The sequence below is a fragment of the Terrapene carolina genome, unplaced genomic scaffold (assembly GCF_002925995.2).
Source record: "Terrapene carolina triunguis isolate 2854851 unplaced genomic scaffold, T_m_triunguis-2.0 Scaffold96, whole genome shotgun sequence".
NCBI lineage: Eukaryota > Metazoa > Chordata > Testudines > Emydidae > Terrapene > Terrapene triunguis.
In genome coordinates, this window is record NW_020664447.1 from 1,999,069 (window position 1) to 2,022,733 (window position 23,665).

The 23,665-nt window shown below is 43.1% G+C and overlaps 1 protein-coding gene across 1 annotated transcript in view; it reads left to right on the top strand.

Annotated features, from left to right (window-relative positions):
* Positions 1 to 11,830: 11,830 nt before the first annotated feature.
* LOC112108136 (vitamin D 25-hydroxylase) overlaps positions 11,831 to 23,665 on the top strand; it is a 37,592-nt gene continuing 25,757 nt past the window's right edge. Inside the window, exon 1 of the mRNA XM_024202152.2 lies at positions 11,831 to 12,043. Coding sequence (XP_024057920.1) covers positions 11,831 to 12,043 — 213 coding nt within the window. The remainder of the gene's footprint in view (positions 12,044 to 23,665) is intronic.

Sequence of the window (23,665 nt, forward strand, 5' to 3'; positions counted from 1 at the left end):
TTTCTTTTACTCTGCTTTCCAAAGTGGGCGCGTGAGTATCCATCCAAGTACCGGATTTCAAATACATTCTGTTAATAACATTGAGTCATAGGAGAGGGAATCGAGTTACTCCTTAACAAGAAACAGAGCATACCAATCTGTAGCTCGTCGCGGACCCGGGGTTCAAGCGTAAACCCTAATGTTATGCAAGCAAATTGTTCCCCTCTTGTTCATCTGCTGAAGGGGAGCCTTTGCACAAACCGTGAGGTCCATTTGGCTGCCTTTCTGGCTGTGTGCGTTTGGCAGGGATCCGGGAGTTGGTTCCTGTGTAACGGTGATACGGGGAGTCTGGAGGGAGAGCCAGAAGGGTGGTTACCGAGAAATCCCGCTCTGGGAGCGCTGAGGAGGGAGAAAAGAATTGCATCAGGCTGATTGCTTCTCAGTGCTTTAATGCAGAAAAAGCCTTTTTATTGCACCCCGGAGACTTACACTGAAAACCTTTTCAGCCTTTCATAAGCATTTAAATTTGTTTGTAGAGATGATACTCTGTAGACATATAATATGAACTGATCACCCATGGACATAATTACTAAGGTAGAAGCCAAAATATTTCTCTCCTAACCCAGACAGCTTTGGACCCCGCGAAATTCCGAAGGCGACCCCCTGCCTCTGACATCAAGTAGATGGATGGGGAAAATCTACAGAAGGGTTGCTGCGTCCTACTTTTACACAAAGCCATCATACCATGTGACCACAAGATTAAAGCTTTCAAGAATGATCTGAAAAACTGAAAGAGACTATTCCTGCACGGAAATATTATCCAATACATATTCGATATATACACCCATCTATAATCATGATTTCTCCATTTACTTAAATGAATCATATATAGATATACCAATTCCTTTTTCATTGTTTCTCATTGTTGGAAACTACCCTCTACATGTGCTTGAACATCAAATGTGTGACGTTTTTATTTTAGGTTTAGTTGATATTTGATAATGAAACTTTACATTAACACTCTACTACGACCTTCCATTTCTGAAAAACTAGTGAAATTACATAATCATTTTACAGAATATGGCTAACAACACTTTAAAATGGGTAATTCTGCTCCCAAATCCCCATTTAAGAGATTAAAATCGTATTTCATGAGGGGAGCAGCTGCGCGGAGCACTTTTAAAAATCGGCCATTCATTTAGCCTCCTAAATTTGGATTTAGGAGCCTAACTTTCTATAATCTGACCTATACATAAAATATAATTACAGGGATAGCTCCTGTTGTAGTAAAAATATTTAGGTCCCGATTGATAGCGTTTGAAGCAACAAGATGAATGCAAAATATGTGCTGTTTTTGTTAATGTTATTTTTAATTCTAAAGCATAAAGATACTTGATCATAGTGAAATCACGTTTCAAGACGCGCACAATTCACTGGCCACCTAAAAAAGGCATTGCTGATTTTTTTTTTCTGTCATCATTTTTGGTTTTCCATTACCAAACTTCCCCCGTTCACTTTAGTAATAATGGTTGCGTAATACACCCATTTATAAGCCGCACACTTTGGATGATTGTAAACCAGCCTCAGGTTTCCTCAGATGACCAGGAATTCATGTCTTTCTAAACTCTCCAAAATTTTCCCTGGGTTCAGAATTTAATGACAGTTACAGGTCCAGAGGGGGCTTCGATGTTTTATTTTATTTTCAGGCTTCCGACTTCAACTGCAGTACGCAGTAAATGGCTTTATATAAGTGCACAACTATCCTGTAGATGTTATTAACTGTAAATTACCTTGGGTTTATAGTTTCCCCGAGATTTCTCCGTATTTACATATAGAATTTCGACTTTTCAGTTTTTGATGAAAGTGTCCAAATATATTTAAGTTTTATTCCTCTCGCTTACACGAGGTATATTAACATTTTACCACGCCACTACTTGCAATCTACATGCGCACCGAATTAATTTCATGTACGAAAACTAATCTAAAAGAATTGTCATAATTTCACGGGATACAGAAATTAGTGGACTGCTGACTACCACTAGGACTATTTCAAAGCTTTGCTAAGGATTTTCAGGGCTGCCACAGGGGTGAAATTCTTGTGTTTTTTTACAAGAAGGTTCACCATCCTCTCGGGAATTGTTGACCGTGCGTTTATATGGATTTCATCTACAGAAAAACAGAACAATTTATTTGCAATTGATATAATGTTCTAAAAGAAAATGTAGGACACTACCCAAACTCATCTGAATTTGTGCCAACACGAAAGCCAAGATCACTTTGCTAAAAGCCATAACGAATTTAAAGATCAATCTGCAGAAATGAGAGTATCTTAACCTGAAATGCAAAAATGTGACTTGCATTTCACTGGAATCCCTTGGGAACAGTTTTTGAAGTTTTTATTTATTTATTATTATTATGCTTTTTCCTTCTAACAGATTAAGGAAGTTTGATTTTAAATAACCCATTCAGAATGCTTATTTTCACCAAGGCAATTTCTAATACTCTATTGGAAGACTGAATTAATGTGTTTTGCCTCTTTGGTATCCCTATTTCTGGAAATTAGAAATATTTGTCTTTGAAGCAGACAAACAGGATGAGGTAATATCTTTCACTGGACCAACTTCTTGTCTTTAAAGCAGTCTGTCATTATTTACAGTTAATTCTTTGCTTCACAGGCATTACATTAGTCTTTTCAACATGGCCTGTACAGTTGTATACATACATACATACATACATACAATAAAATACATTTGCTTAAAGGAATCCAGCTTTCCACATCAACATAAATATTTTCTCTCAAACATATAGATAGAGATGGGTTCATCGTAGCATAATTAAAAAGCTACATTCTGATAGTTTTTGTTAGAGATGCAAATCTATAAAGCAATTTTCTCTTCAATGAACAGATTTTATATTTAATTTATTTATTTATGTTAATAGGAGAAGCCTAGGTTTCTCAATAACAGGACTTGTCCTGTCTAGACTAGGGGCAAAGTCCTGTTTAAAATTGTTAATTTTAAAAAGTTTTAGCTGACACATTTTAAAACTTAACAATTTCCCCTACTCTAGACCTTCCCATTGTGTCTTCTGATCCTGGTTAGCCCTGCTAAGCACCACCACCTGAAATTATGTTAAACAAAATAATAATGTTTACACTGTGTGTTTAGTATGGTGTTAGTTAACGTGTTCTAACACAAGCCTATAAACTGCACAAAGGAGCTGCACATGAAGGAAACAGGGAGAACAGCCACTCTCCACAGTGGCTCCACAGAGAACACCACAGACACACACAATGGGCATGCGTTGAGATGGTGCCATAGATCCACATTTATCATACAGATCCAGTGAACTGTGAGGAATTGAATTCATGCCCCACCCTCTCCATGCACATAATACAGGGATGCACAGAGTCTAATTGAGCCTTATGCAGGTAGAATAAATTACATCATATGAGTGTCTATAGAGTTAAACAGTCCCTTTCTATAAAGGAAAACCTACAGAACATAGGAATTGCTATCCTGCCTCCAACAATGGCCAGCACCAGATGCTTCAAAAAAAGTGCAAAAAACCTTGCAGATGTGGGATAAGTAACCTTCCAAGTAGGTCTCATCCTAATACCTAATGGAGATTGGCTTAAACGCTGAAAATGAGGTTTTATATATTTTCCAATTTGTTTTTCTTAGCATTAACTATAAATCTGGATGTTCTTATCCATATAAATGTCAAATCTCTTTTTGAGTACTGCTTGTCCAGTCCAGTTGAAGGGCCAAATTCAGAACAGGTGTAAGTGGGCCTCAATTCTATAAAAGTAAACAGAGTTTCGCCTACTTACAACCAGATCTCAATTTGGCCATTAAATGAGCATCTGCCCTGCAAAATTTCTTGAAGTTTCCTGAACTACATAATCACTAAGGTTGACCCCAGTGTAGAAGTATTTTCTCTGTAACTGCCATGGAAAGCTGCATCAGGCATTCTTCAGCCAGTGCTTGCTCAAGAGCCCAATCTGTGAGTCCAACAAGTTCACTAACCGTTGGTCCCTTGAGAATGCACAAATGAGTCAATGAGCATGTGAGTAGGTTGGATTCTTCCCAGATGTTTACATTTTTTCTAGGCTAATATATTAACACTGTTGAGAATTATATTTTTAAAATATATTAAGATGATGTTTAAAAAAAGTGAACGGTACAGAGTTTAAGCATAGAAGTTTCTGGTTATCAGGGAATAACATACAGATTATCAAGGGTGCAAAGTTTGGTTTAAGATCGGGTGGCATAAGGAATACATAATCTGCAATATCCCCGATTGGGGGTAAAAGGTTGAGGGGTCAAAGTACAGACATTGAGATATGAGGGTATGAAGTTCATAAAGTGGCTATGTTCAGGTGTGGAGTATAATGAGTGGATATGATGATGAGGATGGATTGACTCTCATTTGGTGAGATTTAATGTTCAGGGAGTTTATGGTTCACATTCTGCCTTGTTCTTGGAATGGTGGAGAAAAGAATAAGGGTAAGAAGAGTGAAGGTCTCCCTGATTGAGGGAGAATGCAGTTTTATGTGTAGTTAACTCATACAAATTTATAGAATTTTGTAAAATTAACACAGATACTACAGGGATAAGGGGAGTGGCCAGATAGGTTAGACAGATTAAATAGATATATTTGGAGTGTGGCCTCCCTATCTAGTCTATAATATTCTTCCTAGCTGTTTTTGTCACCCAGAGAAAGGAAGCAAAGGGGCACAAGGGGCTTGCAAACCTCTTCCCCCTGGGGAAAAAATACAGAGATAGAGATCAGGAAGAAAAGGGAGGCTCTCATAGGGCCTTCCATTAATAAAATGGGACTTTACCCACCACAATGACTAACAGGGCAGGTCTGGTGACTAATAGCACTGAAGTAATTCAAATGAGTTATATAGTTGTGGCAGGAGGATGGTATAATGGACAATGAATGTTTGGTACTGTTGTTTTATGACACAATCTATAGATTTTCTATTGCTTGTATGTCTCAGAAGACCGTGACATCATGAACTGAAACTGGGTCTGTATTTGTTTAGAGTTGTCAGGTAATTGGTTCATCTCTCCCTTAATACAACTCCTTCTCTCCAAAGAAAATACACCTGCAGATTATCAAATGGTAATCTAAATTTAAGAAATAAGGTCTGTATATATTTATATGTGTATGAGTCATGTTAAGATAATCACAGTAAGTGATTATATTCCTGGAGGACACACACCATCGGGTGTTGTAATGCGATGATCAGATAGCCCTTAGTAAATATTATTACAAAACAAATTATAAGGTTGAATATCTTTTATTCTTCAAACCTAAATAAAAATCATTCTGATATTAAAACAATGTAAATAAATGGGACACTTAAAAACAAACAAACCCTTTGTCTAGGTTATTATCTTCACCATACATTTTTTTAAACTGAACACACCCTAGTAGATCATTTATTGGAAGGAGTCAAAGCATTAGAGTAATTTTTTTGTTTGTTTGTTTAAAAGACTGTTTACATTGGATTATTTTTAACTTAATGGAAACATTTCCTTTGGTCTTGGATTTTGTAAAAGCTTGTTTTTATACAATCTAAATTTGAGAACAAATTTAACTTAACACATTCTTTTAAGTAAGACACAATTTTTAAAACTAGGGGGTCAGATTCTAGTCTGCACTGAGATCTGCTTAGCACAGGAGGCAGGGACAAACTGTCAGGGAGCCATTTATGGTTCCCTGATTCTCAGTCCTACCCAGTTCCAGTCCCATCCCCAATGTTGGTTTGAGCAAGCCCTAGGCCCTAATTCATGCCAGCTGGTAATGAGCCCCATCAGGATCTCCTGTCAGCTGTAAATTATCAAAGCACAACAGTGCTCCATACATGCCCTTCTCTGTCCCAAGCCATACCTCTGAGCTGGAGGGGGGAGAGTGACGTAGGAGGTGGTTATACTGGCCTTATACCAGCTGAGGGCTCACCCAACAATGCTCAGCTTACCAAATATGGTTAGTATATGGCCCCTTTACACCTCTGGAGCAGCATAAAGGAGACAGATTGAGGGGAGAAAATCTGGTCCAGAAACTTTACCTTAATTTAAATTCAGTATATCTCTTTAATTTTACACATTTTGCATTTGAGATAGGGGGTGAATATCGTTCTCTATTTCTATTTGAAAAGTTAGATCAGAATTGACAATTAATCTTGTTATATACACATACACACACACACACACACTTGGTTGCTTGCACTAGTGAGAGTTGCATGATTGTGCCCTATACATTAATGGGATGGCAGCAAAAGTCAGGTGGAGAAATTACAGACTAGGTCTTTAGTTTCAGCCAAGGTATGCTCAGCACAGGACATAAGGAAGAAGGAGGAGGCTACACCACCCTTCTGCCTTCCCACTCCCAGCAGTCAAAAGGAGCCGATTTGGCTCCGGTTCAACTTAGTACAGCCTTAGTACTGATAGCTCAATAGGAGCCATTCAATTGACCCAGGATCACTAGAGCACAAGATCCTCAGACCATACCCACTTACATCCTTACATTCTCTGATATGCCCTCTACACTGGGTGGACTGGGAGCAGTTAGCCAGCCCCAGTTGGCTTTTTAAGACTGCTTTTCATCTAAATTGTGTTGCCAGAGTGTTGCAAAGGAGACAATGCGGGGCCAAAAAACTAGGCTAGTCTTTTCCATCAGGCTTCCATAGAAGCTCTCTTTCCTTGTATTTCTGATAAAGAGTATGTCAAGGTAAGGGCTACACATTTGGAACAAAAGTATTAGTAAGTATTGTACTCACTTGACTGGAGTGTTGCAAACTCTCATGATTTAATTGCAACTTTAAATGTAACCGAAGTGTACCTGAAGGCTCAAAAGCAAACAAAAATATCCCAAAATTGACTATTTAAAAAAAATCTCAATTAATTTTTAAGCCAATCTCATAATTTTGGGGGCCTGACTCATGATTTTTTAACATTTAGGGTTGGCAATACTGTGGCTGAGAAAGTGCAAATTGTCAGCTTCTGAATAACAAGCTGGCAAGAGAAAGTATGAGATACCACTTTTTCCTGTTTGACATATCTACAAAGTACCATAGCTCTTGCAGGTTTAGCTAGCCAGAGACTGTAATTTAGAAACTGGTAATAGTTGTGTTTTTATGGGTGTGTTACGAAAGTGTTATTTAACTCCCATAGATAAAATCTTGTGTTTGACAGCAGATTTATTAAATGAGTTTCTCATATTTCATTGTGTTGAGTAATTAGCATGTGAGTAAAAGGAAAGAGGAAAAGTTTTTCTAGCATTATTTGTCTAGGATATAAAAATGTTTTCTAGTAGAGTATGCTATTTATAAATTACAGAGACAAGAGTACTAGTATATATCATGTGGGAAACAATCTTGAAGTTTCAGGGAGAAAACTCTAACCTCGTTATAACTTTTCCAACTTATTTGTGTTGTGAGAAGTGTGAAAGCAGTAGCTAGTGTTCTATAAATAGGGGGTTATTGAGTTAAGAGAATAAGTAACATGGGTGAATGCAAGCTTGTGAGATACAGAGGGAAATTAGAAATTGTTCCTATTCTCTTAAGAGTATAACAGAGATATCATAAGATCCCCCAAAAGATATAAAAAGAACAGTGACTAGATAGAGTGGGAGCTTAACTCTTCTGATATAATTTCTCATGGTTCAGCTCTTGGCCCCTTTGTATGCTCCCTCGACATCTTATCCTGGAGTAACCTGATCATCTCATATGGGTTTAATTATCATTTCTGTGTTGGCAACTTTCAAATATACTTATCCCCTCTGAACCTTTCTTCTGTATTCAATCATGGATTTCTCAGTAACTTTTAGATATTTAATCTTGGATGGCTCCGCATCTGCTTAAGATCAAAATGGCCAAAACTGAGCTCATTGTTCCTCCTGAATGTTCTTCAATACATCCATTCTCTATCACAAATGATAACACTACAGTTTTCCCTGCCACCCAAGCACATTAGCTGGGCGATGGTTAAGTTCAATTCCTCTCTTTATTTCTCTTCTTCATCCAAATCAGGCCTAATCCGGTTACTTTTTCTTCTACACTATATAAAACTTACTCCTTTCTTTCTATCCAAATGGCCAAATTGCTCTTCCATGCCCTAATCTCCTCCTCTTGAGTATTTTTTATACTAGATTCATTCTCATCCATCCCATTCAAAATAATGCTGCCAAAGTGATCTATTATCTTTCCTTTTCTTTCTTATCCTATACAAGCTCAATACAAATGGTGCCCATCCAGATATATTTAAATAATAGAAGAACCCTGGAAACAGTTGGCAAAGATGAGAGTGAGACTGGGGCACTAGCTGAGATCTCTGGGTGGCTAATATGGCCAGTGAAGGCCATGAAAGTGATTGTCATTGAGAAGAGTGATCTGGATTGTAGTTTGGGAAGAAGAATCCATATTAGATTTAATCTTTGTGAAATCTAAGGATGGATGTGTGATGGCTACATTAAATTACCTCAGTATTGGACTAATACAGATGGGGAGAGGAAATGGGTCAGTTCTGAAATGATCAAGGAGAAGGGTGGTGGTGGGGAAATAATTGTGTGGAGGTGACTGAGTCACAGGAACCATCATAAGAATCATTGGTCCTTCAAGTCTGGCATCCTGGTATCTTGACTACTATAGTGGCCAAAACCTAATGCTTCACAATGATTATAAAGTAACAATGCACCTAGTTAATTCTACAATAGTGTGTGAAAAAAAAATCCTTCATGAGTCTCTGAATGAAAGACAAATCTACAGTAAAAAGTAGAAAATATGCTGGAACTCTGACAGCTTGTCTGGCTGAGGGGAGAACATAATCTGCAACTTGACAGTTTAAAGAAGAAATTTAGTTGATGTGTTGGAAAGCTCAAGATGGGATTAAGACAATTTCTTATGGACAGGAAGAAATGTGTGGATTCCTTAGTAATGGAGTACGGATTACAGTAGAAGTAGTGATGTATTGATATGAGGGGAGAGAGAGAAATTGGCAACTCATTTAAGACCTCAAAATCGGAGCAAGTTATAAGTCCATAGCTAGCAATCTGTCAATAAGAATCACCAAATATTGTAAAGAAAATTCAGGAAAGTACTTGTGAGCATTGGCACTATGTACTTTATGTTTATTTTTGTTCCACCCAAAGATTCAAGTTAATAAAAGAAATTCCATCTCTGTGCATGGAATTTCCATGTAGGGAAATGGTCTGAATTCAATTTTGGGATAGCTGCAGAAGATACTTAAGCAATGAAAGACAAAGCAGTTTGTAGTTTTCACATGAGTTAGTAAGACGAAGTAAAGATTATGGGAGATCCTAGGATTTACCTTCTCCTGCTAACTCATATGAAAACTACAAACTGACTTGTTTTCACCAGGATTTTTGCTCATGTTAGTTAACTCAAATCAGCTACCTAGAGTTACAAACATCCCTAGGCCTTACAGCAGCTTACTGGTAATGCTCTTCACATTTGTACATATGCTCAGGACTGGCTTTAGGCACCAGCAAAGCAAGCACGTGCTTGTGGTGGCACAATTCCAGGGGCGGCATTCTGGCCATTTTTTTTTTTTTTTGCTTGGCTAGTTGTGTTCTCGGAGATTGGGGCGGCAAATTTTTTGCTTGGGGCGGCAAAAAACGTAGAGCCGGCCCTGCATATGCTCTACTGATTATAAATTTCCGAGATGATCATATGACCATATCATATCACTGTATGAATACATCTTTTTAATACCTTTCTCACTTTTTGTATCCTGCAAAAGCTATCATCAGCACAGAGGATCAAAGTTGACAAACTGAGATTATCGTGCAATGTTGGGAGTAGATGGCACAACCCTAAGCAACAATCTGCTTAGCTCTCTCAAAGAAAGTGCTGCTGAATACAGTCACCCAGTATTTGGGACACTCCCAGTTTCTCCCAAACACTTCAGTCACTGTAATGTCTTGCTAAAGAATGTAAAATGGAGTGCAACAGTGCTTTTCTTAAATTTTGATTTGCAATTCACACTTCAAAGATACAATAGTGGAGCGGTCAGATTGGGTGACCAGATGTCCTGATTTTATAGGGACAGTCCTGATTTTTGGGTCTTTTTCTTATATAGGCTCCTATTATCCCCCACTCCCTGTCCCGATTTTTCACATTTGCTGTCTGGTCACCCTACAGCCAGAAGACAGTAGGGTGACCAGATGTCCCGATTTTATAGGGACAGTCCCAATTTTGAGGTCTTTTCCTTATATAGGTTCCTATTACCCCCCACCCCTGTCCCGATTTTTCACATTTGCTGTCTGGTCACCCTAGAAGAGAGAGAGGATAGGTATGGAGGGGAAAGTAGAACAGGAATACTACAGTGCTTTGGCCTGTCCATGTATGATTTTTTTATAACCTCCCATCCCTAAATAAAATAAAAAGATAGTGTAAAAAACTAAAATCTTGAGTTTATTATCAGTCAACCTCCTCCTTGGAATAGACTTGTTTTTTTCCTCCTTTTCTTTCACTTCCCCCTCCCAATTTAATCACCTTTCACTGGAAATATATTTAAACCCCTCAATCATGGGCAGGTATAGTATAATTTGATGCCACAGGACAGGAATTCAAACATCCAGTTTGCATTTTGTCTCTCACAGGAGCACACTTGGACTGTAGCAAAATAAAATTGAAAAACTTTCCAAAGTTAAAAACCCCTTAGTTAATTAATGACTTAAATAATAAATGGCTTCCTGCCTCAAACATGTTCATAACATTTTACTCAGAATAGTAATCTTTTTGATTTTTAGATGGAAAAGTCAATCACTTTGCATACACATCCCTCCAAACCAATAAAACAATCACATATGGTAGACTATTCTAAAGCTCCTATGTGATTTAGGAGCCTGGGATTTAAGCTCTTAAATCACTTAATTACTGCTGAAATGTTTCCCCATAGCCTGGTTTGAAAACTTCTTCTCAGAAGGTCTTTCCAGGGCCCCATTTATGGAGTTACTGTCTGGTGCTGAAGGCTGGCATGCCATTTGACCTCAGCAGAAGATTCTTTCAGTCTAGGGGAAGCATATTCCTAAAGCATTGCATCTTAGCCTGCTCAAACAACTTTGTAAGGCACAGATGGTGCAAAAAGCCCCCCAAGCAGTTACGAGCCAAACCCCAACAGCTCGCCTGCAGCTTTCAAGCTGCCTCCCTCCCACCCACCCTCTCTTCCTAGTGATGTGCTTTATTTCTGTCTGCTCCTCACTACTGTTTGCAAGGCACAGGGTGGCTGATCACTAATTCGCTCGACTGGAGCTTTCTCTGAGGAAGCTGCATGGTCTGCACCACAGGGCTGTTTGTAACCGGCAGCGACCTTTATTGCAAGCGCAGGTAAGAGCCCCTCCTTGAAACAACCCATAAGGGCCTTGTCCACTACTCTCCCCAGTTACGCTACTGCGAGACTGGTGGTTGGGGCGCTAGGGTGAAGTAGGGGACCTGGACTGTTCACGGCTGGCCGGGGGGGGGAGCAACTCCCCGAACAAATATTTTTGCTGCCAGCTACACGAGGGTCAGTTATGTAACCAGCCCGCCTCGGCTCGCCGCTGGCTGAGTGAAACAGCGCAGAACTGGGTTACACGCGGAGTGAGCACTTGGGGGGGAGTAACGGCCGAAATCCCAACGGCCTCTTTTGAGAACTTGAGAGGGGGGAGGAAGAGCCGGCCGCCGGACTGACTCCGCCAATCATATTTGGAGTCTCTTGACTAGCACGGCCGCCGGCCAATCAGGGCGGTCGAGGGACGGCAGCGCCCACGTGGCTGTGTGAAGGGGCGGGGGAAAGGGGAGTCGGGCGCTGGCAGAGGGCAGCGGCGGAGCGGGGGAATGTGGTCCCAGGGTCAGGTGCTCACGGCGGTGGGCACTGGCGCGCTCCTGCTCCTCCTCCTCTCGCTGCTGGTGAGGCAGCTGCTCAAGCAGAGGCGGCCGCCTGGTTTCCCGCCGGGGCCCCGGAGGCTGCCCCTCATCGGCAACATCTACTCGCTGGCCGCAGAGCAGCCGCATGTCTATATGAAGAGGCAGAGCCAAGTCCATGGCCAGGTATTTCAGCACCTCCTTGCCGACTACCAGCCTGGGGAGTACTTGGGGGAGGGGCAGCAGGGATGACCCCCCCCACACCCCAGCCAAGAGCTAGGTGCATTGAACGGTGCACAAGACGCCACCATTCACCGTGCAGGACATGCCATCCCGGGGCACGTCTATTGCACCATTATTCACCGTGCAGGACGCCCCGTCCCAGGGGCACATCCCTGGTGCCACACTAGTCCCATTATGCCACTATTCACAGTGTGCCGCTATTCACACTCCTCCGGCGGGTGTCAAGACGGGCAGTCAGTGACACACAGTGGCACTCTGGAAGGTGTCAAGAGCACCACTGTTCAGAGTGCAGGACCAGGAGTGGCCCTAGCTTTTTTGCCAGCCAGGGTGGAAAATGGTAGTGGCTAAGTCACAAAAGAAATAACTCACCACCAACCAATCAGCAGAGGACGGGGGGAAGGCAAGCTAATTAATAGAAACAAAAAAATGTGAGCAGTACAGTGCCACCTTGAAGTTGGCACCCAGAGTGACCCATTCCTAGAACCTGGAGATGTTGAGAGCACCACTGTTCATGGCTTAGGATGCCCCACTGAGGGGACGGGGTGGCAACAGTGCCACTATTCAGGTTGCAGAATCCCTCCTCCCCTGCCTCCCAAGGTATGTCAAGAATGCCACTATTCCTGGGTCAGGACTCTCCTCTAGTAGTGACAGCACCACTATCCACAGTGCAGAACACACACAGGGGCTGTTGAAAATGCCACTGTTCACAATTCACAATAAATTAAACAATAAATCACCAGGACCAGATGGTGGTCACCCAAGAGTTCTGAAGGAACTCAAATATGAAATGGTAGAACTACTAACTGTGGTATGTAACCTATCATTTAAATCAGCTTCTGTACCCGATAACTGGAGGATAGCTAATGTAACACCAATTGTTAAAAAAGGCTCCAGAAATGATCCTGGCAATTACAGGCCTGTACACCTAACGTCAATACCAGCCAAACTGGCTGAAACTATAGTAAAGAATAGCATTATCAGACACATAGACAAACACAATTTGTTGGGGAGGAGTCAACACAGCTTTTGTAAAGGGGAATCATGCCTCAACAATCTGTTAGGAGTCTCTGAGGGGGTCAACAAATATCTGGACAAGGGTGACCCAGGGGATATAGTGTACTTAGACTTTCAGAAAGCCTTTTTGACTAGGTCCCTCACTAAAGGCTCTTAAACAAGTAAGCAGTCATGAGATAAGAGGGAAGGTTCTCTTACAGATCTGTAACTGATTAAAAGAAAACAAAGAGTAGGGATAATTGGTCAGTTTTCAGAATGCAGAGAGGTAAATAGTGATGTCCCCCATGGGTCTGTCCTGGGTCCACTACTATTCAATATTTCCCCTCTACCACTCTCCCACTGCTCCCTGGCCCTCCTGTATTACATATCCCCCCACGCCCCCACTCAATACCACAGGGTTGGGCTACTTGGGACAAGAGACAGTGTTGTCGTGACAGTCCGTCCGCGTTGCCGTGTTGTCTTCTGGCTCTATGCTGTATCCAGAAGTGGAAAGGTTGTAGGGATAGGAACCATCTAGTCACTCGTGCATTCCTCTCTTTGTTTGTGTGCATCCATTGGAGTGGGGCGTGGTCCGTCACAAGGGTGAACCGCCGTCCAAGTAGATATTACCATAGAATCTCCATGGCCCATTTAACTGCTAGGCATTCCTTTTCTACTATGGCGTACCGTTGCTCCCTGGGCAGGAGCTTTTGGCTGAGGTATAGGATCGGGTGCTCCTCATCCCCCACCATCTGTGAAAGGATGGCCCAAGTCCTACCTCCAAGGCATTTGTTGTAGGATGAATTCCTTTTTGAAATCTGGGGCTGCGAGCACTGGATGACTGCAAAGGATCGTTCTTAGGTCTGTGAAAGCTTCTTTTGCCGCCTTGATCCACTTAACTATCTCCAGGCCACAAGCTCTTATCAGGTCCATCAGAGGCACTGCCCTCATGGCGAAGTGAGAGATGAACTGGCGATAGTACCCCACCATCCCTAAGAACGCTCTGACTTGCTTCTTGTGGGTCGGGTGGGGCCATTCCTGTATTGCCTCCACTTTGTTCCACTGGGGCTTCACCAGGCCCCTTCTGACTACATACCCGAGGTATCTGGCCTTGGCTAACCCTGTTGCACATTTGGATGAGGTAGCGGTGAGGCCAGCCTAAGAGCATCTAGTACCACTTCCACTTTCCCCAGGTGCGTATCCCAGTCAGGGCTATGGATTACCACATCAACTAAATAGGCGGCAGCATACTTGGCATGGGGTTGAAGTAATCTATCCATCGATCGTTGGAAAGTTGCAGGAACCCTATGGAGCCCGAAAGAGAGGACGGTATATTGGAAGAGGCTGTCAGGTATAGAGAAGCGTTTTTTTCCTTGGCATCCTCAGCCAGGGGGATCTGTCAGTAGCCGTTTGTCAAGTCCAAGGTGGTCAAGTATCGGGCCTTGCCTAACTGATCCACCAGCTCATCAATACTTGGTATCGGGTAGGCATCGAATTGGGATACCTCATTTAACTTCCGAAAGTCATTACAAAACCTCAGGGTGCCGTCAGGCTTGGGGAACAAGACAGTAGGGCTGGACCACTGGCTGTGGGATTCCTCAAATCACCCCAAGTTCCAGCATCTTCCTTACTTCTGCCCTAATTTCTTCTCTTTTTGCCTCTTTTTGCAATATGGTTTTGTCGTCACCCTTGCTCCGGGACAGGTGACGATGTGGTGTTGGATCAACGGCCTGGTTGTGTGGAGAACACATCTTGGTTCTGCTGGATCATTTGACAACCTCTGTTCATTGTTCTGGGGCTAATTCGGGGGATATCCTTACCTGCCCTTGTTGGCCATCTGCCTGCGGTGGAGCTGGCAGGATGGCCAGGCACATCTCCCGATCGAGCCAGGGTTTCAGTCAGTTGACGGGGTAGATCTGCTCTGTTCTTTGGCGGTCTGGCTGCTTCACCTTATAATTCACTTCCCCAACTGCTTCTGTGATCTCATAGGATCCACCCCAACTGGCCAGGAGCTTGCTTTCTGTTATTGGTACCAGCACCAGCACCCGTTCTCCTGGTTGAAATTTCTGTGTTTTTGCATGATGGTTGTAGTAGGTTCGTTGGGCCTCTTGTGCTTTCTCAAAATGCTCTCATACTATGGGGATCACTTGGGCTATTTGTTCTCTCATCTGGGACACGTGTATGATTATGTTCTTCCCCGGGTTGGGTTGTTCTGCCCATTCCGCCTTCGCGATGTCTAATATGCCAGTGGGTGGCATCCGTACAGTAGTTCAAAGGAAAACATAATCCCAACTGTTAATACAAAATGATGGGATCTAATTTATCTATTACCATTCAAGAAAGAGATCTGGGAGTCATTGTGGATAGTTCTCTGAAAACATCTGCTCAATGTGCAAAAGCAGTCAAAAAAGCTAACAGAATGTTAGGAACCATTAGGAAAGGTATAGCTAATAAGACAACAACAACAATAATAATATATATCAGAATGCCACTATATAAATCCATGGTATGCCCATACCTTGAATACTGTGTACAGTTCTGGTGACCCTATCTCATAAAAGAGAGATTAGAATTGGAAAAGGTACAGAGAAGGGCAAAAAAAATGACTAAGGGTATGGAACAGCATTTGTATGAGGAGAGATTAAAAAGATTGGGACTTTTCAGCTTGGAAAAAGAGACGACTAAAAGGGGATATGATAGAGGTCTATAAAATCATGACTGAGGTGGAGAAAGTGAATAAGGAAGTGTTATTTACTCCTTCACATAACACAAAACCAGGGGTCACCCAATAAAATTAACAGCAGGTTTAAAACAAGCAAACAAAAAGTACTTCTTCACCTAACGCACAGTCAACCTGTGGAACTCATTGCCAGGGGATCTTAGGAAGGCCAAAACTATATAGGGGTTCAAAAAAGAACTAGATAAGTTCATGGAGGATAGGTCCATCAATGGCTATTAGGCAAGATGGTCAGGAGTGTCCCTAGCCCAGGGATCCGCAACCTTTGGCACGCGGCCCGCTAGGGCAAACACCCTGGCGGGCCGGGCTGATTTGTTTACCTGCTGCATCCGCAGGTTCGGCCGATCGCGGTTCGCTGGTTCCCAGGCCGCGGTTCGCTGTCCCAGGCCAATGGGGGCTGCAGGAAGTGGTGCGGGCTGAGGGATGTGCTGGCCACCGCTTCCCACTGCCCCCATTGGCCTGGAGCGGCGAACCGCTGACGCGGCAGGTAAACAAACCGGCTTGCCCTGCCAGGGTGCTTACCCTGGCGGGCTGTGTGCCAAAGGTTGCTGATCCCTATCCTAGTCTTTGATTGCCAGAAGCTGGGAGTGGATGACAGGGATCACTTGATGATTGCCTGTTCTGTTCATTCCCTCTGAAGCATATGGCATTGGCTACTGTCAGAAGACAGGGTCTTTGGCTAGATGGACTATTGGTCTGATGCACTATGGCCATTCTTATGTTAATGCACAATGTCTCTATTCCTGGCACAGGATGCTTATCCAAGTTGTGTCAAGAGCACTGCTATTTATCATATAGGATGTCTCTCCCCAGGTTGTCGAGAGCACCACTATTCATGGTGCAGAATTCCCCTGGGGCGAGTCACAAGCCCGCTATTTATGATATGGGACACCCCTCTGGGAGGGCAGGATGTGTCAAATCCCACTCTTTACAGCACAACATGTCCATTCCTGGGGTAGGGAGTGTCGAGGATACCACTATTCATAGCACAGTAATCAACTTTGGCATATGTAGGTACTACTTTTATGGCACAGCAAAGTTTTTCTATCTCTGGCATTAATACTGTAATCAATCACAGGGCAGCACGCTTTGCTGGGAGCCATCCAGTTCAACACCAAACATGGTGCAGCCTGGCTCGTGGCTGGGCACTGAAACCACTGCTAAACATGATGTGTACACCACAGTATAGGGTATTGAGACCTTAGTTACATATAATATGGTGCATGATGTTTTGATAAATGCAATAGAATACCTAAGTGCAGAATGTGGAGACATCCATTATTCACAAGATGGTGCAGCACAGCTTTACACAGGACATAGCATGCACTGATGCAACTGTGAAGACCTTGACAAAAAATAAGCATAAGGTGACATTGTACATAGCTTACCACATAGCTTTAAGACCTTTGTTAAATCTTTTAACACAGTATCAATATATGTATTCCAGTGAAGTACCATATACCTCTCACCTGTAACTTTGAAACTTTTGCCAGTTATATCATATGGCACCATCTCTCTCACTCTGCAACTTTGAGAACTTTGTATGGTTGCCCCTCCCCTAATCTAGGAATTTCCGAAATAATTGACTATCATGTTACTGAAAGAGACAATTTATTTGCTTAGTTAGTTAGAAGAATCAAGTCCATTTGTATTTTAAAAATTAAGATGAAAAATTACAGAGCAGATAAAGTGGTCCATACATTTATACATATATTTATATATAATTATTTAAGTAAGGGTATCAGTGGATATCAGCAATGATTTTCCCTCACTACCCCACTCTTCCCTTGCCCTGTAACATGTGACTCTTGTTTCTAGATATGTAATGTATTCGCTGGCTGTACTTAACCCTTCCATGTATTTTTCTGTGGATCATGTTATCGTTTGCTAAAAATATTATGATATCTGCCTTACTCTGCAGCTTTGAGACATTTAATAACATCATCAAGACTATTGAAATTACAGGTAAATATTAACTAAAATGAAGGTCACCATTTACCACTGAGACCAGAGTTGCTGGGACAATTTTTATAGTGAGGGTGCTGAGAGCCATTAAACCAAATTGTAAACCCTGTATATAATGGAAACCACTTTAAGCCAGGGGGTGCAATAGCACCCCTAATTCCTGCACCTATGACTGAGACACAAGTAATCTTGTTAAGCAAAAAACAAGTTACATATATTACATACATTGGACTTCATTGCACATTTCCAGTGGAAAACTAGTAGGAGGGGATTAAAGAGGGTGACATCTAAAGATCTCTCCTGAATTGTTCTATCAGAGGGAAGTCTCACTCTCATGCTCTGCCAATCATCTGTGTCATCAATAGCTCCCTTGTGACAGGGTATACCAAGAATTTGCCAATCACTGATGGAGGCCCACCATCTTTGCACAATCTGCCCTAAGAAGGTATCCTACTGGAGGGGAAAAGCAGCAAGTTCAGACCTATAGGGATACCTAGAGAGGCGTCCTATGATCAGCTACAGGCAGAACCAGTGGAAGTTGGTCTTCTGGCATTTAGAAAGGCCGGGGACAGGCTGAGGCCAACTGGAGCTCTGCGGGCCAGATAAAAAGGGCTGTTTTTTTCTACTAGGGGCCTGTTCAGAGTGAAGTCAGGACAGGGAAGGACTAGTGTTTATATTATGAACTTTAATGCCCAGGTGGCTATTCTGAGTTGAGATTTTATTCCTTTCTGTTAACCCTGGAAGGGGTCTGGACTGAGAGCTGGCCTGACCAGAGGGCTAAGACACAGATGCAGCAGACCAATGAGGAACCAGGACTCAGGTGTGCGCTAGAGAGGAAGAGTCCCTGAAATGCTGCGTCCTGACATGGACGGGCATTTTTGTGGTGAGTGCACATTATAATACATGGAACCAGAAGCGGTGATGGTCCTCAAAGGGGACAATGGAAGATTTGTTAAGGCTTTTTGCTTGACAACAGCAAGCTCATGCAGAGGCTCAGTGGCTGTTCCTAAAGGGGCAACAAGAAGCCCAATGGACAGCCTTGAGCGACATCAACTATAGCAACAACAGCAACAGAGAGTTTCAGGAATCAGTGCTCCGGTGGATAGCTAGCCTATCCCTGTCTGGAACAGTGCCACTAAGGCCAGGCCTGACCTTGCTAAGTTGGGGCCAGATGATGACCCAAAGGCATACCTGGTCATATTTGAGTGGATAGCCCAATGGGCTAAGAGTATCTGAGCTGCTTGGCTTTTGCCTTTGCTGTCTGGGGAAGACCAGGCCACCTGCCAGGCCCTTGACAATGAGGCAGCTAAAGAATATGACACCATAATGATTGTCATCAGATGGGTGTGTCCCCAGAGACATATCAACACTGATTCTGGACAGAACCTTTTTCTCCTGCATCATGATCCCACATCATGGCCCAATGTCTGAAGGACTGGGCTATCCAGTGGCTCTGTCCAGAGACCTGCGTTGCACTAGACATTATAGACTCAGCAATCATTGAGCAATAATTGGCAGTTCTGCCTACTGCAATTCAGACCTGAGTTCACTGGCAAAACCCCAACTCAATAGCATTTGCCATCCAGATCACTGCAGATTATCTAGCTAAAGGTTGGCCCAGTAAAACTAATCACTTCAAGCCAGATGGCTCACAGACACAGCCGTAAGATGAGAAAGGCACTGTCGAGCCCCCAGCAGACTTCAGGAGCAAGTGGAGGCCAGCTAATGGACTCCACAACGCAACCCAAATTGTTGCATCAGGGGATGTTGATCACATCTCCAGGAGAGGACTACTGAGAGTTGCAATCAAAAGCTGGTAATGCAGGCTTTCCTAGCAATCACATTGATTATGTTTGTTGCAGGAAGCCAGGACCTATCACTCATTCATGTCCCCAATGGAATGTGACCTCATGGACTGTAGAATCATACTTTGTGGCAGCTCTGATCAAGCAGTTGACAAGTATATATAGTCCCAGTACAACTTTGCAGGCAAACAGCTTTGGGCTTAATGGGCCCAGGGTTTTCCATGTGTTAGTCTGGGAAACCTTTTCTGACCCAGAGTTCTCTGATATGATGATTCAGCGCAGGTTATCTGCATACATGAGGACATTTGCTCCTGTGGGGAACAAGCTTCTGTCAACCTGCTCTTTGCTTGTGGCACTTCATACACTACATCGAGGGGGTTTTTGTCCTTTGAATTACTGTATGGCCGAAAGTCCTGGGGAATTCTAGTTATCCTTAGAGAAGCCTGGGAAGAATAACCATACCACTCCCAAAATGTACTACATTATGTCATGTGGATGTGGGAATGGCTGGGTCTCATGAGACAATTTGCTCAAGAAAATGTACTGCGAGCCCAGCAAATGCAGGTCTGACACTACAATAAAGGTGCTCAAGACAGGGTTTATTAGCCCAGGGATCTAGTATTAGTCCCCAATATGGAAATTAAACTTTTGGCCAAATGGCAATGTCCATACGAGGTCATCTGGCGAGTTGGCGAGGGGGACTGTGAGATCAGATTTATCATGTTTATCTGTTAAAACCATGGTGAGCCCAAGAAAACCTATGTATAGATCCCCGAGATCTCCCTGTTCTCCTGTACCACAGGTAGAGGCTCCAGTGCCCCCCCGATGTATCAGTAGCAGCAGATCTTGCCTCACATTTATTCTGGATAGCCAAGAACCTCTTGGAGCACTATTCACTGTTCTCCTCCCTGCCAGGCACATCCTGGTACACCAAATTCTGACAAACCCAGGGACAAAGCCTGAACATAAAACCCATCAAATCTCTACGAAGCTTCATGGAGTTGTGTAGTGGAAGGTACAGTTAATGCTGGAACTCAGTCACTGAGAAGTCCACAAGTCCCTGGTGCAGTCCTGTGGTGCTATTACCTAAACCAGACAACAACATCTGGTGATGCATAGATTCCTGGATTCTATCCTAGTTTGAAACTTATCCAGTGCCCCAGGTAGATGAGCTCCTTGATCATTTAGGGAAGGCAAGGTATAGTATAACACTATACTTGACAAAAGGGTACTGGCAAATACCCTTTACACTAGATTTGAGGGGAAAAAACAGTATTTGCCATGCCCCTGAGGCTTTTTCAGTTCACCACCATGTCCTTTGGTTTGCATGGGGCCCCAGCCGTTCATGGACCATGTGGTTTGCCACCAGTTTGCAGCAGTATACTTTGGCAATGTGGTTATTTTCAGCACAGACTGATGGTCACACTTGGTCCATGTGGCATCTGTACTAGTTGCTGGGGGAGGCCGGACTCACAGCAAACCCCCAAAAATGCAAATTTGGCATGTAAGAAACTAAATACCTTGGATAGATTATGGGAAATGGTTGAACCTATTCTCTTGAGAACAAGAGAGAAGCCTTGAAGAAAACCCTGGTCCCCAAGACCAAGAAGCAAGTGGGGGGGTTTCTAGGACTGACAAGTTATTCTCATTGCTTCATTCCACAATTTGCCACCCTGGCAACATCTTTGACTAAACTTACAAAGGTATCCACACCAGCGGTACTATGTACAAGGGAGTCTGAGGAAGTCTTTGAAAAGATAAAGGACATTTTATGGAGGCAACCTATGCTCCGGTACCCAGACTTCTGGCTACCATTTATTCTTCAAACAGATGCATCAGAAGTTGGCCTAGGAGTTGTATTAGTATACAACTCCCAAGAAGTGTGTTGCGGGATACACTCACCACTAGTGTCACCTCTCCCTGGTCTCTCTGGGAATTAGCTCTCACCCGGCATTGCACTCTCCTCTTCTGGTGTCTCTCCCATCGTCCTCTTATCCTTCTCGCTCCAGGAACTGCAGCCTCATTTTCATGACTCAGCCCTCCAGCCAGGTCAGTCCATGGTTCCCCCTTCTGTGAGGTGTAACAAAGTCTTTCCAGACCAAATCATCCCAGGCAGTCCACTGTCGTCTGCATGTTCAGTACCATGTCCCCAGTGGCTGGTAGGGGAACCCAGGCCCGGGGAATACATATGGTGACTATGCCTCCTTAAAGTGGATGCAAGCAATGAAAGACACCAGTCCACGCATCACAAGATGGTACCTGGTGATACAGCCCTGTGTATTCCAAATATGCCACCGGTCAGGAATACAACATGGAAATACAGATTTCTTTTCACAGGAAGGAACAGGAAATAAGACCCATGGATCCATGTGGGATGAGGTGTGTGATGAGGTGTACCAAGCATTCATTGCCCCCTGTTGGAGCCCCCAGAACCTTGGCACACCCCACCATGAGACGATATCCCGCTGGAAGGGAAGAGCAGTGAGTTCATACCACCAGTAGATGACTAAAGAAGTCTCTCATGATCACCTGCAGCAGAACAAGTGAGAGTTGGTCTTCTGGCATCTAGAAGGGGCTGAGTGCAGTCAGAGCTGAGTGGGCTAGATGAAAAGGGCGGGCTTCTTCTACTAGGGGCCATTTCTGGGTGGAGTCAGGATAGGGAAGGAAGACTCTCCCTGCTGTAACCCAAGTAACCTAACATCGATAGCACTGGCCTTGGGTATCTATTAAGGGCTAGTGTTTATATTATAGACTTAAATGCCTAGGTGTCTATTTTGAGTTAAGATTTTCTGTTATCCCTGAAAGGGGTCTGGACTGAGAGCTGGTCTGACTGGAGGAACAACGACTCAGGGGGGCACTGGAGAGGATGAGTCCCTGCAATGCAGTGTCCTGCCACTGGTGAGGGGAGTGTTCTGGTGGTGAGGGCACACTATAACATCCCTAATTCCCTGCCAAAATTATTATTTATTATTTGTGTTGCCATAGTGCCTAGAATCCCTAGTCATGGACCAGGACTCCATTGTGCTAGGCGCTGTACAAACACAGAACAAAAAGACAATCTCCTGCCCCCAGGAGCTTACAATCTATGTATAACACAAGAGACAACAGATGGAAATATAGACAAGTAAACAATGTGAGCATAATAGGCACCAACAGCATTGTCATGTATTTTGTAGGCATCACAGCAGAGGAGAGGCTGAGGAGGGATTTGAAGGTGGGTAATGAGGTTGTTTTGTGGATATGTATGGGGAGCACCTCACAAGCATGTGGGTTAGCATGAAAGAATGTGAAAAGTTTTTTGTTAATTTAGGAAATGGGCAGTGGAGACTGGCATTGTGTGTCGAACGGAGGCAAGCACGGACCGCTCAATAGTGGATGAGAGCTATGAGATAGGTATTTAGGAAACTCAGGGAATTGGTAGGTACGATCCCATGGGATGCAACTCTAAGAGGAAAAACAGTTTGAGAAAGTTGGCAGTTTTTGAAAGACATTATTAAGCGCATAAGAGCAAACTATCTCACTGCATAGGAAAAGGTAGGAAGTATGGCAAGAGACTATCCTGGCTTAACCAGGAGATCTTCAATGATCTGAAACTCAAAAAAAGAGTCCTACAAAAAGTGGAAACTAGGTCCAATTACAAAGAATGAATATAAACAAACAACACAAGCATGTAGGGACAAAATTAGAAAGGCCAGGGCACAAAATGAGATTAAACTAGCCAGAGACATAAAGGGTAACAAGAAAACATTCTACAAATACATTAGAAGCAAGAATCAGAGGGGTAGCCGTGTTAGTCTGAATCTGTAAAAAGCAACAGAGGGTCCTGTGGCACCTTTAAGACTAACAGAAGTATTGGGAGCATACGCTTTCGTGGGTAAGAACCTCACTTCTTCAGATGCAAGTAATGGAAATCTCCAGAGGCAGGTATAAATCAGTATGGAGATAACGAGGTTAGTTCAATCAGGGAGGGTGAGGTGCTCTGCTAGCAGTAGAGGTGTGAACACCAAGGGAGGAGAAACTGCTTCTGTAGTTGGATAGCCATTCACAGTCTTTGTTTAATCCTGA